The 18,188-nt window shown below is 36.6% G+C and overlaps 2 protein-coding genes across 2 annotated transcripts in view; one reads left to right on the forward strand and one right to left on the reverse strand.

Annotated features, from left to right (window-relative positions):
* The window catches only part of CERKL (CERK like autophagy regulator), a 105,657-nt gene extending 91,537 nt beyond the window's left edge, over positions 1-14,120 (forward strand). Inside the window, exons 6-13 of the mRNA XM_060622076.3 lie at positions 3,615-3,689; positions 4,693-4,870; positions 4,951-5,010; positions 5,572-5,597; positions 5,693-5,801; positions 7,953-8,049; positions 13,188-13,363; positions 14,015-14,120. Coding sequence (XP_060478059.3) covers positions 3,615-3,689; positions 4,693-4,870; positions 4,951-5,010; positions 5,572-5,597; positions 5,693-5,801; positions 7,953-8,049; positions 13,188-13,363; positions 14,015-14,096 — 803 coding nt within the window. The 3' untranslated portion in view covers positions 14,097-14,120. The remainder of the gene's footprint in view (positions 1-3,614; positions 3,690-4,692; positions 4,871-4,950; positions 5,011-5,571; positions 5,598-5,692; positions 5,802-7,952; positions 8,050-13,187; positions 13,364-14,014) is intronic.
* ITGA4 (integrin subunit alpha 4) overlaps positions 12,929-18,188 on the reverse strand; it is a 92,860-nt gene continuing 87,600 nt past the window's right edge. The window contains exons 26-28 of the mRNA XM_060622074.3: positions 17,731-17,829; positions 17,227-17,346; positions 12,929-16,651 (exon numbers count right to left, since the gene is read on the reverse strand). Of these exons, the coding sequence (XP_060478057.3) occupies positions 16,556-16,651; positions 17,227-17,346; positions 17,731-17,829 (315 nt within the window). The 3' untranslated portion in view covers positions 12,929-16,555. The remainder of the gene's footprint in view (positions 16,652-17,226; positions 17,347-17,730; positions 17,830-18,188) is intronic.

Below are 18,188 nucleotides of genomic sequence, written 5' to 3' on the forward strand. Positions count from 1 at the left end.
ATCCTCACAGGTAGGCATTTGACAGAAAGTGAATAGTTAGCTAGAAAAACTGGTGGTTATGCTTGTCTTTTTAATATGCCACTTTAATGCATTTTGTTTAGAAAATATAGCCTGTTGCCAAACTTGGGATTGTTACATCAGAATTCCAGCGTACGGATTCCATCTAATAGGAGGGGAAAGTCCTGTGCAGGATGTACTCCTAGGAGGACTCAACGCCCCTATCAGGGCTTTGACAGAGAATGGGAACAAGAGCTAGGCAGGAAGTTTCCAAGCTGCATGCAGAAGATTGTCTGCCTTTGAAGCCATTTGCCTCCTGGAGAGAGATGCCCAGAGGGAGAGTGTTTAGTAAATTACTCCACTGAGCCAACAGACTAAGCCGCTGAATTATGGTCAGACTCGCATGGATCAGATGTGGGGAAGCCTGTATTTGAACTGCTGGCCATTAGCAATGGTGTTTGTTGCCATGGGAACTGGTGCTAAGGAACTATACAGAGAGATTCAGATTAAAGGGGTGGGGGAGGACAGAGGAAAAAGCCAGAGAGGACATAAAAATAAAAAAGCAATCCAGTTGTTGTAAAACAAGCCTCAATCCACATACTGATGGCTGCGAACCATATATTCGTATGGCGTTCACATAAATAAATTCATGCTTTCCAATTAATTTGAGGAGAATAAAATATTGCCAAGGGACTGTTAATTTCTATGATATTTCAGGCAAAGAACCAAAATGTAGGTGCAGTTTTCATGAGAATTTTAGATATGCTTGACTAGGAAGTCATTACATCACATTTATCTGTTTGGATGTGGGAGACATTAACGGCCTTATGAATATTCATGGTGTCTGGTTAATTAAGTTAATTGTTCTGCAGAAGTGCTTGCACTTCCAAGGACAATTTTTTTCCTTTTTTCTTTTTGCCTCCATAGTTGCTGCCTGGTACTTCCATCATTCATGCTTTACATGAACTGCTACTTCTGTCCTTCCCTTCTTTGTGCTTGGCGCCTTTTAGCAGGTCTGGGGAGGTGGTGGTGAGCAAAGTAGCTGCTGGCTGTTAAGAAAAGTAACTTTTCAGGCTAATTAAAATGTTTACCTTGAGGTAGAGCATTTATAACTTTGGTGAGGATTCTAAAATTACATAGTTGTTATTTATGTGAGCAGCATGTTCTTTTGGCATGGAGACATCTTTTCAGATAGATCACATTTTGTTTCTAGAAACTGCACTCTATCTTGTAGATTATCCAAACAAAAATATAGAGCAGTCTATAGTATTACAACTTTATATCCACTTTCCTCATGCACTTTCCTTTTTAATTCAGAACGTAAGAAACCGTTCTTAAGGACTAAGGTGCAGGCTAATCAGGGTAGAAGATGACTAAAAGCATTTCCTGATGTGTGGTCATGCCTGTCTGCCAAATTCTATGGAATGAAGTAAAAGTTGTAAAAGGTGCAAAGCCTAAGACCTTAAAAAAAAAAAAAAAAAAAAAGATCCTTAACGGTCTAGAAGGATTTGTGCTTGGGCATGGTTAGCATACTTCAAACTCCCAGGGAATAAATGGTCTTTATTTTCTTGAGTCATGATATGTATCATTCTCTATTGCACATGACAACATTACATTATGTTTTTTAATAGCCTTTCTAGAGGAATGCTTTTATGGTCTATTCCTAATTAACCATGGTAATGGAGGAAATGTGTTTCATGGAGTACTGTAATCCATTGATAATCCTAAATATTTCACTCTAATTATGTGGCCTCCTCCAAAACCTTTACCATAAATCTGATTGGGAAGCAAAATAGATTGTTTCCTCTCTTCCCTCCCACCCATTCCAGATTAATTAGCAATTAGATGGCCAAAGGGCAGGCTGTAGATGGTCAAAGGATAATTGGAAAGGCTCCTGTAATTGACTCCTGGGTAAAGATCCACTGAGTAGCAGGTTTCTGGACCACTTGTTCTTAAACCTTAGGGTGCATATGAATCACCTTGAAATCTTGCTAAAGCATGGACATCCGGGCCTCACCTTCCAGACATTCAGAATCAGGTGGCTGGAGGTGGGACCCAGAAATTTGCCTTTTAAACAAGCTCCCAGGTAAGGTTGATGTTGCTGATCCCTGGACAATGCATTCTAAAAGAGTGCTTTAAAATGCAGACTCTGACTCAGTAGGTCTGGAGGGGGACCTGAGAGTCAACATTTTAATAAGCACCAAGGTATTATCGTATCCTGCTGGACTGTGGGCCATATTCTGAGTAACAAAGGTCAGAGCATAATTTGCCCTTTGATGAACCACTTGGAACAGGTTTACTAATTGGTTGAGGAGGACTTTTCTTTGAATTGGTATTGCTAGAGGTCTGGAAATCATTAATATTAGATGAGCCCCTTATGATTATTTTAATGACAGTCTTCATTGATAACATTTGAGCTGCCTCAGCTTTGTCAGCTGAAAAACCCTAGCACACATTAGTTCAAGTGATACAAATTGAATAGATCACATATGACCACACAGAAATGTTCCTGATTAACAAATCCAGGGAGCTGGCCTTTGCCTTGACAGCTGTAGTACACTCCACATCCACGCTTTCGAAGTTCTCGGCTGTTACTGATTTCTTTCTTACGTTCTGTAATTCAAGAAAACGTGTAGCTTCTTAATTTTAAACCCTCTTAATCTCCTGGGAACAGCAGGAGCTAACTGGTATTTTCCCCTTCAGAGGAAGGCTTTTATCTAAGATCTCAGAGAAACTAAATGTTATGGAAGTCTGACTTGAGCAGTGCCTGGGTGACTCAGTTAAGCATCTGACCCAGGTCATGATCTCATGGTTCCTGAGATGGAGTCCTGTGTCGGGCTTGTGCTGACAGCATGGAGGCTGCTTGGGATTCTCTCTCTCTGCCCTTCCCCCGTGTTCTCTCTTTCAAAATAAATAAACATAAAAAAAAAAAAGTCTGACTTGAGAGAGTTCTTTTCTTCTGTAGGCTGGTGGCAGAAATTCATGTGCATCATAAATTATCCTAATGGTTACGGAAATAAGAAATCTGTGATGTCTCAAAATAGACTTTTATAGCATGGCAAGTACCATGGAATTAAATGTTTTCTTCATCTAGGATACCGTTTGTCAGATAACAGGAGAATCCCCTCGGATGAAAGCTTACCTCTAAGATTCATTAACAGTATTTAAACCAGGTCTTCTGTGCTTTACAGTGATTTTATATTTTTTCTTCATTACTATTTGGATTTTTATTTATATATTTATTCATTTCTCTCTGCTTTCCAGAGACAACCTTATGCTGTTGGTACTCATTTAGGTATAGAAATTAGAAACCCACTCATTGAAATTGGATGGAGTAGACTTTGATAGCTAGCGTGTTTTGGTAGAAGATGGACATTAATGATGGCAAAAGCTGTGAGCAAGTGGATACTATAAACTGTTTTCTAATTTTAAGTGGTTTAAAGGTTGAACAATACAGCCAACATCTGATGTGAATTTAAGCTATGAGTGGAAATTTATAAACTTCTATTACTTTTTTATTTGCACATGGCATAGGGATACCTGTGTAAAGTAGGAGCAACTGGATAACTTAAAACATACGCTACATTGTTTTACGTGTTTTAAAACTAATTTGGCAGGCTCTACCAACGTACTGGCACATTCTCTTCATGGAATCCCTCATGTGGTAACTGCAACTTTGCACATTATAATGGGTAAGAATTCTTTCAAAGAAGTTCATGTTTGTAAGGAAGCTTTTTATAGGGAAGTTTTTATATTTATTTAAGGCTATTTCTGTCAAACTTATCCAAGGAAGGACAGGTTCTTTGTCTCTCAATGCAGAGACGTGTTTTACTAAAAACCAAAGGTCAATTAGACAAAGCTTCACTATTTGGGCTGCCTCCCTTTTTAGAGTACAGGTCCTGTAAAGAACAGTAAATGAAGTTTATGCAAGGTCACAATTTTATAATCAAGAAAATCCATGTATACTATTTAAGTATATCAGATATTGTTGTTTGACTATACAACATATATACAGCCCTATATACTCTAGGGCTGAGATTATGTTATTAAAAGAAAAACATAAGAAAAGAAGAAAAATTCATTGCACATCCACTAGAATATTTATCCTCCCAATTGATGAAAAGCCTATAAACTCAGATAAATACAATGCAAAACTAGTGTTAAATCTAAGTTTACTTTGCACATGTACTTCAATTTTACTTTCTTAGCCCTGTTTGATAATTAAAAACAATTTTTTTAATGTTTATTTTTGAGCGAGACAGAGCGTGAGTGGGGAAGGGGCAGAGAGAGAGAGAGAGAGAGACAGAATCAGAAGCAGGCTCCAGGCTCTGAGTTGTCCATACAGAGCCTGATGCAGGGCTTGAATTCACAAGCCATGAGATCATGACCTGAGTCAAAGTCGGACACTTAACCGACTGAGCCATCCAGGTGCCCCCCACCACAACCCTGTTTTATATGAAATAACAATATGCTGTGGTATTTACTACTTTGTGTTTCTTCCTTAGTACCTGAAAAAATTACAAATGGCAATTTCAGTAGTTGCAGGGAAAGAGATGAAAAGAAAGGATATTTATTATTGTATGAAGTCACTTGAGATTGTCTGTAAGTAAATAAATCCGCTTTTCTATGCTTGCCATTTTGACAACTGGCCCTACTGCACTCCCTGCTTGACGAATATCCAACGTAATATTCAAGGACACATACAACCTGTCGATGTCTGCACCTTCAGCACCACTGACAAGTTTCTTCGCTTTGGGTTCTCAGCCATGTTTGGCTTTGGGGGAAGAACTTTGGCTCTGGCAGAAAAACATCGATGGATGTCACCCAACCAACGAAGGGATTTTGCTATAATTAAGGCACTGGCAAAACTTAAGTAAGTCTTTTTTTGCGTAAACCAAAAATTTTGTTTCTCAGAGTCAATGAGTGTCAATAGCAAATTTTACTGTATTTTAGGCCTGAAGACTGTGAAATATCATTTTTACCATTTATCAGCTCTCAGGATTTACAAGAAAGGTAGGTAAAGAGCTCAAAGTAATGTAAACATCTATATCTTTCTTTAAATCATGACAGTTTGATATGCATACTTTATTAGACTTGTGATCTTTGGTTGTTTTTCTAAAATACTAGCGAAGAATATAGAGTAGTGAGATTCTAGTAGGCCATGTCGTTTGGCTTTTGTCTTCAGAAACAAAAATCCAGCGGTTGTTTATTGAATGCCTACTGTATGCCAGACACTTTGGATACATCAATAAACAACAACAACAAAAAAAAGCAAAACCCCTAGTTTCTGCCCTCATGAGAATTTCAGTCTAGTATGCAACACAAACTTTACTCAAAGCTACACAAAGGAAATGTTCTGGTTTTTGAAAGAAATGAAAAATCATTGTTATTGATGATACCACCTTTAAATGAACCAACATCATGTAATGCAGTAATGCAATTACTTATATGTTTTTACTTACTGTGTCTAATCTAAGATAATATCTGACATACTAGGTTCTTGAAATTTCCCAATTTAATAGATGTCATTTTTTGTGTGATGTAGTTTTCTTTGTTTTGTTTTCTTACTTTTAGGAAGGTGGAAGGATCTCCCAAATCTGGTGAGTCTAAATGTACCTCTTTGAGAACTAAATCAGGCTCTATAGACATGTTGCTCTGGTGAGGGAAAGTAACCAATCACTTCCATTACCTTTAGTGAGTAATGATCAGTGGCAAACGATCCAGGGTCAGATCCTGAATGTCAGCATTATGGCAATTCCTTGCCTGTGTTCAGTGGCACCTAGAGGCTTGGCACCTAATACCAGGTTAGTAAGCATTTTTATTGAATAACTGACACTTTTCTATAAACTAGTTTTTTTTTTTTTCTTTTAGAATACCTTGCTAACTTTTGGCTGGCTAGCATATTATCAATGGGTAGTCTCTCTTGGATTGTATAACACTAGAGATTCTAAGGGACTTATTGGAGCAAGCTGACACCAACTGTTAAACTGGAAATATTAGACAACCACTGATTTCTTAATATTACTGAGGCTAGAATATTTCTGGGGTTTTATTAACATGATTTTATTGTGTCACTTTCTGCCTATTTTGCTTATGTTCATGTGCTGGTCATTGAAAACATTATATTCCTGGTATTTCTTATGAAGATCTCTACTTTCAAATTTTAGAACAGACATAAATATCCTCAGCATGAAAAGCAGGTATGTGGGTATATTTGGTACCTTTATAGTCAAAGGAAGCCGAATTTCAGTTATTTATATTTAGTGTGAATAGTGTGAATCTATTGCCCACACTTTCTTGAGACATTTTATATATGATTTTATCTACGAAAATATAAATACTTCATCTCTTGTACATTCTTTTCAAGCAGCTGTCCATTACTGCTCTGAAACTGTTTCTCTCCCACTCCCAAAGAGAGCGTAGAAGAAAGGATCATGAGTGTTGTATAATATAGTCAAATCTAGATTTTCTCTGGAAGTGGAATAAAAGAATGACTATGTGCTTTGGCAATTTATAACATAATTTTAATGATTAGTTTCATCTTCCCTGCAAAATATTTAACCAGAATGATGAACAGCTAGCAAAGGGGACTGATTTAAAATTTTTTTCTTGGCAGTTGATACAAAGGTAACAAACAGGGAAATATCCAAAGTTAGAGGAGAAGAAAAACTGTATAGTTTGATACTAATAATCTAGATGTCAGTGTCCTCATTAGAGATTCAACTTTTAATTTTATTTTTTTTCCACAGCAAAGTATAATTTAATTCAAAAGACATCAGTGCAAATTGCTGACAGAAATCAGTATTAAGTGTTCAGAGAATAAATGCATAATATGTAAAAAAAAAAAAACATTTAGAACAGTGACAAGTATATAGGGTGTGTTTCAATTACTAATAAGTATTGAAAGTAGACATGAAGTGCTTTCATGTTTCTGAGTAAAAATTCAGCAATTTTTAAAAAATAAACACACAAAACATTACTCTGAATGTGTTTTGATACTATTTATTTGCAGGTGGGAAGAGGTGGGATGTTGAGTAAAACGAACATTGGACCCTGGCAATTAAGAGATCTGGTACCAGTGATCATTTTGCTTTCAGATCTGTGTGCCTCTGAACAGTTGACTTAAACTTGGGGTCCTCTCTTCCTTCTATATAAACTGAGTGAATGACTGGATAATCTCCAGAGTCCCTTACAAGTTCTACCCTGAGCTTCCATAAGACTTAAAGAGCTCTTTTTTATGTTGTTGTTATTCTTGGAATAACTTTATATTTGCCTTGAAATCAAGCTAGAAGTCATTTGCACATATTTCTGCAAACTGCCTTCTAAAGCTACGTGCAATTGTGAGTGGCTTTTTTGGCACTAAATCACATCTCTAAATTTGCAGTGTCTTATATTAAACTGAACAGTTATGCAAGATTAAAACGCTCAGTCATTTAGCTGAACATGTGTGGTAGCATGCGTCCCTCTCATCCATCCAAGGGCCACTTTATTTTCCTATGTCACTTAGATCTGCCTATAAATAAATATTTAAATCACACTAGGTTTTTAGAAAGAACAATCGTCATACCATTTGTATTCACTATTTTACATCTTCTAAAAACATACATGATTTCACGTTTAGAATCCTTAAGTAAATACATTGGATTTTAAATGATGTCTTGATACATGAATAGGATGCCTGATGGTTCCTTTTTTTAAAAAGCCCTTAATATAAGAGCTTGCTCAGAAGGGAGTCAATTGTTTAATCGAATTAATTTGAAGGTCTGTGCTGTTTAAAAATAATACAGCGAGATAAGATTTAAGAATTTTAGGTAAATTTAATGTGATGATGATTAACCTATCTTACCTAAAACTTCTAATAAACATGATGTTTGTTGGAAGGAATGATACACGGTAATTTCGGTTGCAATCACTTAATAAACTTCTCAGTTTCCCGTATAAAAATTTAATTTCAGATTAAATAACGGAAGCATGGCTCTTATAATTGCACGAAATACTTCTCGGCCAGAATTTATAAAACACCTGAAAAGATATGCCAGTGTTAAGAATCAGGTATGGTACATTATTTTTGCTACTTATATGCAAAGCTATTAATCATGGAGAGATATGCTGCAAGAGTTGACATAAAATCTGGCTTCCTAAGAAGGCGTTTTTTCTAAATAGATTAATCTTTTTTCTTTCCAAATTTGTGTTTCCTCCAAATTTTGAAAAGTATCTACCATATTAATATAGATTTGCCCTTTTTGAGCTAGGAATTGGCAGCTACATATATTGTGTGTGTGTGCACGCGCACGCACACATGCATGCGTGTGCGTGCACACACGTGCAAAGAGAAAATAGAAAATGTAGTGTTATATTGAAATGTGAAGTAAATTAAAGCTAAAATTATATACTCAGCTGTTCTTCAGAATGAAAAGTGGTGAAATCTGATATTTTAATCTTGATGTTATGGCAGGAGACTTTCTCTAAAGTTATGACCTTTAGATTTTCCTGCCTTTTATTTACAGATCTGCCTACCTTGGCTAATTGAAATAGATAGGCAGACCTATTTTTAAAACACACCATGTTTAGCTAGTCATTATTCTATTCAGAACTATGATGTGTGGTTGTAGAGGGAGAGAAGATTTACTTCTACTTACGGGATTTGTTTTAAAGAGAAGCAATACCTATTATAAGCCACATTCTTTTGGCAGAGATTTTGACCCAGTTTTTAGGTAACTGGTCCCGAAATATGTGATTTCTGAAATTACGAGTCTTGAAGCTTATCGGTCTGCTTGTAAAACCCTACAGTCTCACTCCCTAAAGGCATAAAAGTGTACCTGGATGTAGCTGGAGAGAGTAAACAGGAAGACGAGGAGAGGACACTGAGTCACTAGCAGCTGAATCTTGCTTGCAGAAGTGGCCGTGGTGACTCACATTTTGCCCCTTTATAATTTTAAACTTTCATACGCAGTTCCCCTGAAGTTTCAGTTCTCTACTACCCACTACGTTATTAGATGAGTGTTTACTGAGCAACCAACTGAATGAAATGTTTAGGAAGTTGTATCCTAAAAATTATAGTCCCAACGTAGACAAAGGCAGACGTAAGGTAGGTTGTGAACTGAAGTAGTAACTTCACGTGTGTGTGTGTGTGTTTAGGAAAGGCAGTGATTGTCAAAGGAATGTATGCCTTTTGGGATGTGACTCATATTGTTTGAAATATTATTTTTCTTAATCTAAAGGCCGTACATTCATTATTTTTCCTAAGTCAGAAAGTAGAAATACTCAAAATTGGATATTCCAAGAGATCATCAGTGTCATTACCTTGGTATAAACTTCTTAATCTTTTTCTATTAAATAAATGTGAGTGCTTAAATGAGTATTAACCTGAAGGTTACTTACCCTGAGAAGCTCTGTATTTATTTTAGGGAGGCACCTACTGCACAAATTATTTATGAAAATAAATTCTTTTGGAATTGCCTAAGGGGCAAATTTCTAAGGTAATTTCCATAGACGTCCTTTTTTCAACATGAAAATAGCTTTCTTCAGATTTTTAAAGTAATAAATACTATAAAAATAAAGGCAATGACAGAGTGAATAGAATTCTATATAGGGAAAGAATTTTTTTTAAAGTGAGATCATGTTATGCAAGATATATTATAACCTGCTTTTCCCACTTACTGGCCATGTCTTGTTTTTGATGGAAAAACTGTGTGTGTGTGTATGTGTGTGTGTGTGTGTGTGTGTGTGTGTGTGAGGGAGGGAGGAAGGGAGCATGGTCATTAGACTTAACTCTGATTGATTTAGCTCTTTACTAAAATGAAGTCCATGCTATTGCTCTGTGATTTTTTGACAAATTCTAAAAATGTTCGATGTAATGGCATATATACGTAAGTAGATGGATTCCCAAGGTCACTGCTTTTAAGCAATGTTAATGTGAGATGTTTAAAAAATACACATATGTACACGTGTGTGTATATTTGTAGTCTCTTAGTGTCTTTCCTTCATGGTGACGTTTTCAAAAATGTAAGTTTATATAAATCATGGAACATTATAAAGACCACATACAGATAAGATTATATATAATTCACTAATTCGTAGTAGTTGTGCTATCCAGAAAGGACAACATGGCACTGCAGCCTCAGGAGAGCCACAGTCTAGGTCTCTGAACCATCTTTTCCAGGTTAACTGAATCTACATATATATTGACAGTTCTAGAGCATAATGAAAACCAGTGTCTGTGGGGTGACTAGTTTTGCCTTCCCCATCTCTGCGAAAATAGAAAAATACCACCCTTCTTTTCAACTCTGTCCTCTCACTGGCCTCCATTTCCTGTCCTCCATTCCTCCATTCACTTTGACCATTGTTTCTGGTAGGGAGTTTAAGACCCTTAAATGTTAGTCCTTCCTTGAGGACTTGTGTGCTGCCTTGTCGTTCTCTTGTGATACCTTGTCCTGAGTGTGCCCTCCCCCTTGTTTGAACCACCGTCTGAGCTTTGCACACTTTGGAGGTTCTGTTTTCTCTGCTGATCGTAGGACCACTGTGCTTTCCTGTGTGCTCAAGTTGTGAAACCCACGCATCTGGAGTCTGGCACGTTCACAGCTGACCTTATTGTCTTTCCCCTAAAGGTGCTCCTTCTATGATTCCCTGCACAGGGCAATGCTGTGAAACTCTACCCATCCTGGAGTTACTCTGGATTCCTCTCCCTCTCTCAATCCGTACAACCAGCCCACCAATTAGTTCTGTTCGTTCTCCTCTCCGATGTTTCGGAAATTTCTCTTTCACCTTAATTTGAAACTTAATCCCTTCTTACAGAAACCTCCTTCTGATCTTCCTTTTTCTCTGGTCTTGTGTTCCACACTTAATTCTACAGGGACTTTTCTAAAACACTTACCTGTTTCTCTCCTGCTGAATTCTTCAGTGCCTTGCTCATTCTTGTCAAGATGACATCTCATTTCCTCAGCATAGAATTCATGGCCCTTGTATTCTGGCCGTTATGTTGCCTCACCTCTGGCCATCCTCGCCAGATTTCCTATGTTTTCGCCATTGTACTCGTGTTAGGGCTGCCATGACAGATACGATAGATTTGGGTGCCTTAACAGAAATCTATTTTTTATAATTCTGAGGATAAGAAGTCCAAGATGGTGTTGACAGGTCTGATTTCTCCCAAGGTCTCTCTCCTTGGCTTAGAGATGTCTGCTTTCTGGCTATGTCTTCACGTGGTCTTTCCTGTATGCATGCACATCCCTTAGTGTCTGTATGTCCCAATTTCCTTTTTTAAGGACACCAGTCATAGTGGATTAGGGCCTACCCTAAAAACCTCCTTCTAATCATGCCTTTAAAGACCTTATCTCTAACTGTGGTTACATTCTAAGGTACAAGGGGTTATGATATCAACCTATGACTTTGAGGGAGAGACCCAATTCAGCCCATGATACCATCTAGGTCTCTAAAAAAAAAAAAAAAAAAAAAAAAAAAATCAAACACAGGCGTTTATATCTTCTGTAAAAGTGCCAGAACACCACTATTACAATATCACAGTATGCTCAATGTTTTGTAGTTGCGTGATGATTGCCGTATCTCCATACTTCAGAAAATGTTTCCTCTCCAAATCTTCCTCCCTTCTCCTCCTTCAGGCTAACTCTTCTGTGTTAAGACTCCTTCACATGGGAAGCTCACCCAACATCCTGGGCCTGTTTGCCTCTTGTTTCTGTCCTTTAACTCTATGCTTACACCATCATGGCACTTGTATGTATCACAATTTTAACTGTTCACTTCTCTTCTTCACATCTTAAACATACCCTCACATGAGGTATTAAGCTCATGGCTCCCTAAAGTCCCATCTACCAATGTGGCTTCATAGGAAATGAATTTGCTGGGATGCATGGAGCTTCATTTTGTGAAGTATGCACATGAAAACTGAGGGTTTAAGACAATAGACTTATGGGTGGTGGCCATCACTTCTTGAAATCTCTTGGCTTACAGTTGTCTCCTGCAGTCTCTTTTGTCACATGGCATTCTTCTCTTTAAAGGACATCAGTCATGTTGTATTAGGGCTCAACCAGATGACCTCATCTTAGCTCCATCACATCTGCAAAGACCCTCTTTCCAAATATGGTGACATTTACAGGCACCAAGAGTTAGGACTTCTATGTATCTTTATTGGGAATACAATTTAACCCATAGCAGCCAGTTATCAATGACTCATTTAAAACACATTCTTTTTTACAAATTAACACGGAATGAGGTCCCCATGGCTTTATGTCTGAGATGAAGGGAAGTCTAATGCAGTGACTGCCAAGCAGTTGCACAGAGAGCTACTTGGGGCACTCTAATTCTATACCTCAATTAGAACAGCCGATGCCACCATGTAAACCCAGTATAAACCATTACGTAACCCACTGCATTATACAGTATAAACTGTAAAATCTGCTGGACTTAGGTTTCTACATATGTAAAATAAGGGTGTGGGGGAGAATGTTAGTTTTCTGTCAACTTTTAAAATTCTGTACCTCACTGAGGTTCATATGTGGAAGGGGGAAAAAAAACAATAGGAGTAAACCCCATGTCATTTACCTAAAAAGTGAAATAAATGAGTTATTATTGTACATTGCTACTAAAAAGGTATTTGGTTATCTTATTTATGGGAATAAATATTTTTCCACTAAACTTTCCTTAAACAAGAAAAATGGAAATTTGAAGATACCTTGCACCATGTGGAGTGCTCAGAAAGCAAACGACTGTCTTGCAACATGTGTGCATCTTTAAAGTGGGAAATGAGGCAGGAAGAACACATGCAAAACTCACATCAGATCGACTTTCTCTTCTTCATAAGCTTAGACCGAGTTTCTTCCTAATTAAATTCTAAGTGTGAAACTTAAGAGTTTGCTTGACCTCACCCATACAAGTTGACAAGTTAGTGGATTATATAAATCTTCTGTGTCGACAGGTATTAAAAACTCAGTCTTTAATTGGAAATTGTATGGTACTGTATACAAATGCATACACATCTACTATTGGTCATAAAACAGGTTTGCCAGTAGCTAGTCTACCAAAGAAATTGGGGATCCCTGGCATAGACTTTCAATGCTATAACAATGTCATCATGCATGTTGATATTTACATGCAAGAGAGAGCACGGTAAACTTTCTTTTCATTAGCAGTGTAGGGATAAAGCAAGTACCATGATGATTTACATTTGTTTTATTTAGTTCAATTTTCCATTTGTTGAGACTTACACTGTTGAAGAGGTTAAAGTTCGTCCGAGGACTAATAGCGCACCCAATCTAGAGGAGGATGCTGGGAGGCATGCAGCTGCTTCAGAAAACAATTTCCCTTGGAATGTAGATGGTGATTTAGTGGAAGTCGCATCAGAGGTCCATGTTAAGTAAGTGTAATTATTTCCCCGCCTTAAGTGTCCACCAGTAGACACAAAACTGAGTGCAATGGAAGTCTCCTTGTCGTGACTATTTTTTTTTTTAGATTAGTAAGTTAGGGAAGCATAAAAAGACCGATGTACAATTTTAATAAATAACTTTACACTTATTCAGTTGTTATATACACCTAAAGCATTTTCATATAGACTCAACCACAATTTATGAGTCTCTATTGGCATTGTAAAATTATCATTCTCCCTAAACTATACAGATAATGCAGGATTACAGTTTACATTTGATATTTCCAGTCTTTCCAAAGCATTCAACTTACTTCATGCAGACACAATTGTACATACTGTATAAGTAACAGGAACAACTGGCACAAACAAGTTTAAGACTATGCAAACTCATTGTTGGTAAGCATTATGCCTCAATGGGTAAAAAGTACGCAGGAGCACACCACTAGCTGTGAGCTTTCTATGGGCACAATGCCTGGATTTTATAGTAATCACTGGTGCTGAGTTATCAGGCCCCCCAGTTTTACAAGATTGCAGCTCTTCCAATGTTTAACTATCGGTAGATTTGTATTGGGTATCATGTACCATACTCTATATGTGAACAATGATAGGTTGATGAAATAATCACACCTATCTTTTTTACAGGTTACACCCAAGACTTATCAATCTTTATGGAGGAAGCATGGAAGAAATGAATGATTCTGAAGTTAACTGTAATTGTTTATAAAAGGAATGTACAAAATAGAATTTTAATGGGAGGGAATATGGTCATTCTTTAAACCTATCCTAATAGGAAACAAAATTCTTATTTTTTAAAGAAGTTTGCTATTTTGTTACTAAAAATTAGCTTCTAGAGCTTTAAAAAATTAGGCAATATAACCATTTAAATTATGGGTTTTGGAAAGCATTGGAATGGAAACTATTTCATATACTTAAAACATCTAAATTCTTTTACTTTGGAGTTACTGATTTTACAGGATGATTGTTTTAACTTTTCAGGATTTGAGTCCATCAGTCCTGACATGAAATTTCCTGTAGCCTGGTACACGTGGACTAGAGTTTATGTAAGGATGCCCTGATGAGGTACTAATCTAGATTTCAAATCTTTCCAACATCTACATTATTTGCCAAAAAAGGAAAGAAATTGTTATGGTACCAATTTTGTGACTATTCCCTGAAAGTTGAAAACTGTTGATTTTCTTTAAAGTGTTTTAAAATTTGTAACACAGATGTTTATAGCAAATTTTAAATTACACAAAATGTCACACGGTCTAGGAGATGCATTCTTTGTGCTTCTGAAAGTCCTGTTATCCAACAATTATAACACATTGGTTTCAATGTACTCAGTAATACTGAAAATGCTATCATTTCAGAAAAGCGCCAAATTTCAATTGCCTCAGGGATCATCGTCCACCACTGATCCCAGAGGTTCTCCTGAAAGACTTACTTTGTTTTTTAGGTAATGAAAAAACAGATCTTTTGCTTATATAAAGGGTACTTTTTAAAGCTTAATTACTACCGGTAGACAGTGAGTTCAGGAGGTTTCCTGCTCTCAGCATTCGAGGAGTGAAACCCAGTCACTTTCACAACCTTGTTCTGGGGTCAGCAATTATATACTGAGGGCTTGTGAAGAGGTAACTTCTAGAAATTTCAGCTGAGAGAGACAGCTGGTGGCAGGGCTTCCGCTAAGGAGATATTTTCCCTAATAGCTAAATTAGAGGGAAGTCTTACTACCTGATCAACAGATTTTCAAAATTGCCTACAGCTTCCTTATACAGAGGTTATAAAGACAGAATAAATAAATTCAGATGAAATTATAATCTGCAGCTATCAGAATCTAGGTCACATGCATGAATAACTATTACAAAAAATGATTGTATCTGCAAATGAAAAGGCAATATTTCACTCGTCACTAAAACCTCTATGATGGAAATTTTGATGGCACATTTTATTCACTGAAAACAAGCAAAATCAGTAAAGTTAGATTTCTAAATTTTGTTTCTCTAGTTCCATGCAGAAGAGAATGCTCTTATAGACCTGATAAAAACACATTTAATACATAGTTTTGAAGAGAAAGAGTAACATCTAAACAAGGAGGTGTATTTGCTTAATTTGATAGTCAATATTTTACTCAGTATCTAATTTATATGAAATACTGGCCTCTAATCAGGCTCTTTGTAGAGTTTTGGTTTTAAGAGTCATTAGTGAGGTACAGTTTCCATATTTTACATATATCAGTGTATTAATATTTGAAATATCAGCTAAAGTGCAATATTCACAATGTTTCAGAATATAAATTAGAATTTTTAAGTATTGTTTTCATAAGCAAAAAATTTTCACTGAAAATGGATTTTAGAAATTTACTCCTGGGTACCCTTAATAAAAATGTGTTCTAAGATGACTAGCAGATTTATACCTCTATAAACATATATTCTTTTAAAACATTATGTATATATACAGAAAGAAAAAAAAACCCAAAGCTGTATAAACAATTATTCAGAAGTCATCTTATTAAGCTCAAACCAGTGTATAAGTTCATTCTGAAGTTTGCTCATCAGGATCACAATCCTCCTACATAGTCTGAATAAATCAGAGCCCATCATGAAGGTATTACAAATAAAGGTGTTTAAAGATAAAATCCACTTTAAAACATTAGTGGTCTTCTTGTATCCATTCAAAAATTTAGGAACAGCTCTTGGAAGTATGTTCTCTGAAGATATTTAGCAGGATTTTTCAAACAAGTCTCAAAGATCTATTAGAAATGAATCATTACCTATCCATGGAATTTATTTTACTGAAGCAAGCACATATGGTAAATAATTTCTTTTAAAGGAATGCTATTTCAAGTCCAAGACTTCTCCAAATGAGTTGTTTACTTCTTCAATATGATTGAATTCAGATGCAATATCTTCGAGGGATTACTTACCTTGAATAAATTGAATGCTTTAGTGTTTTTCTATCCATTTAAGAGCTGAAAGATTCTCTTTGGATATATTAAATATTCCCTTTGCAGTTATTTTCCTCTCGAAGAGTAATCATTGCGTAGATTTTTCATTTGCATGGAGACCCAATATGTCACAAGGTCATGAGTAAAAGAAGTACATAGAAGAAGTCAGTGTTGTAAACAACATCTTAAGTTTCTTTGGTTAACCTGAGTCCGTTGTCCTCTCAATTTGAAAGATGTCTTCAATCATCATTGCTTTTGCTGTTAACGTAACTCCAACTGTCTCTTCTGTTTTCTTCTTGTAGGATAGATTTGTACTGTCTTTTAAAGAAACCAACCTGAAAATGGCATTGCATAATCATTAGTGTAGTACTACAAACATATTACACTCCTATCAAACTCACTGTCCCGTGTAGACAGTAAAATCTAGATGGGAAATACTGGGTTTAAAGAGCATTATTTTTGTTACTCCGGGACTGCTCAGTGACCCACATTCTCCAAAATGGACATTAAAAATAATATGCAGTGTTTTCCAAATGCTTTTTTTATTTTTATTTTTAAGAGAGAGGGAGACACAGAACCCAAGGCATGCTCTGAGCTGTCAGCACATAGCCTGATAGGGGGCTCAAACTCGTGAACTGTGAAATCATGACTTGAGCCGAAGTCGGATGCTTAACCGACTGAGCCACCGAGGCACCCCATCCAAATGCTTTTTTTCTAGAACATCTTTCAAAACTAGTGTTATGGTCAGAATACTGGCTGAAGTCAGGAGAAATGGGAGATCAGTACTATATACTCATTTGGGAATTTAAAAGTACTGCAATACTTTAATAACTTGGGAGTCGCAAAAGTCACTTTGTGAAAGTCAAGAATGTTGTATTTGGTTTGACATTGGTAATTATTAATGACTTACCTTCCACATAACATATGAAATCAATAAAAGTAAAATAAGGCCCAGTAGCAAGCTACTTGAAATAATTGCTATTGTGAAATGACGTTTGGGTCTTTGATGATGTAGTCCTTCAAGGAAAACCTACATAAATTAATGAAAAGAAAGAGCCACCAGTTTAAAAGTTGCTTCTGTTCCTTGTGAAGCCCCACCCTCACCCCAGCCCATGATTCCCATAGTAGTTTGAACAACCCGTCCCCTTCTCTTGCCGGTTCTAATAACCCTAGGAAACACTGGTAACTGTTGAGCTGGATGGCCTTGCACCATGGTTCTTCATCTGGTTAATGCTACCAAGTTTGCCTCCTGAACGAGCCATCTGCGTCCTTTCCTGGCACCAGTTGCGGAAAATGCCAAATCTCAGTAAACTATTTCAAGCCCTCCATGATCTAGTCAATCTATTTTCCTGACTAAACACCCCAGCAGGTTTTCCCTATAATTGTAATGTTTCAGGTAAAGGGGTAATCTTACATGTGCAACATTTTCATCCTTGTTTAGTTCAATAACTTTTGGATTAGGCTCTGGAAAAGCCGTTGCTCTTATCTCAAATGTGAGCGCTGAAGTCTCATCCTGTTAAATAAAAGAAAGATCACTGTAGCCTGACTCATAGTTTTATTTCATGAAGATGTACTAGTAATTTATCATGATCCTTACCTACGATCTCAGAATTTTACAACTTATCTTCCCCAGTGTATTTCACCATTTGTGGTTAATTGTAATGCAATGCTTTCTTTGCTTCCAAAGGCACAGCCGTGGTATTAATTTTCCTGGCATCATTTTGTTCAAATCCTTTTATTAAACATGACTACTTTGCAGATAACTTGATTTAGGTATTTGTAATAGTTAGCAGTGTATTTTTTTCCTAGTCAGTCTTTTTCCCAAAGGTGACTTTCTTCACCTAATAAATGGTTCCTCAAACTTAATCTAGG

The sequence above is a fragment of the Panthera onca genome, chromosome C1, assembly GCF_046562875.1.
Source record: "Panthera onca isolate mPanOnc1 chromosome C1, mPanOnc1 haplotype 2, whole genome shotgun sequence".
Classification (NCBI taxonomy): domain Eukaryota; kingdom Metazoa; phylum Chordata; class Mammalia; order Carnivora; family Felidae; genus Panthera; species Panthera onca.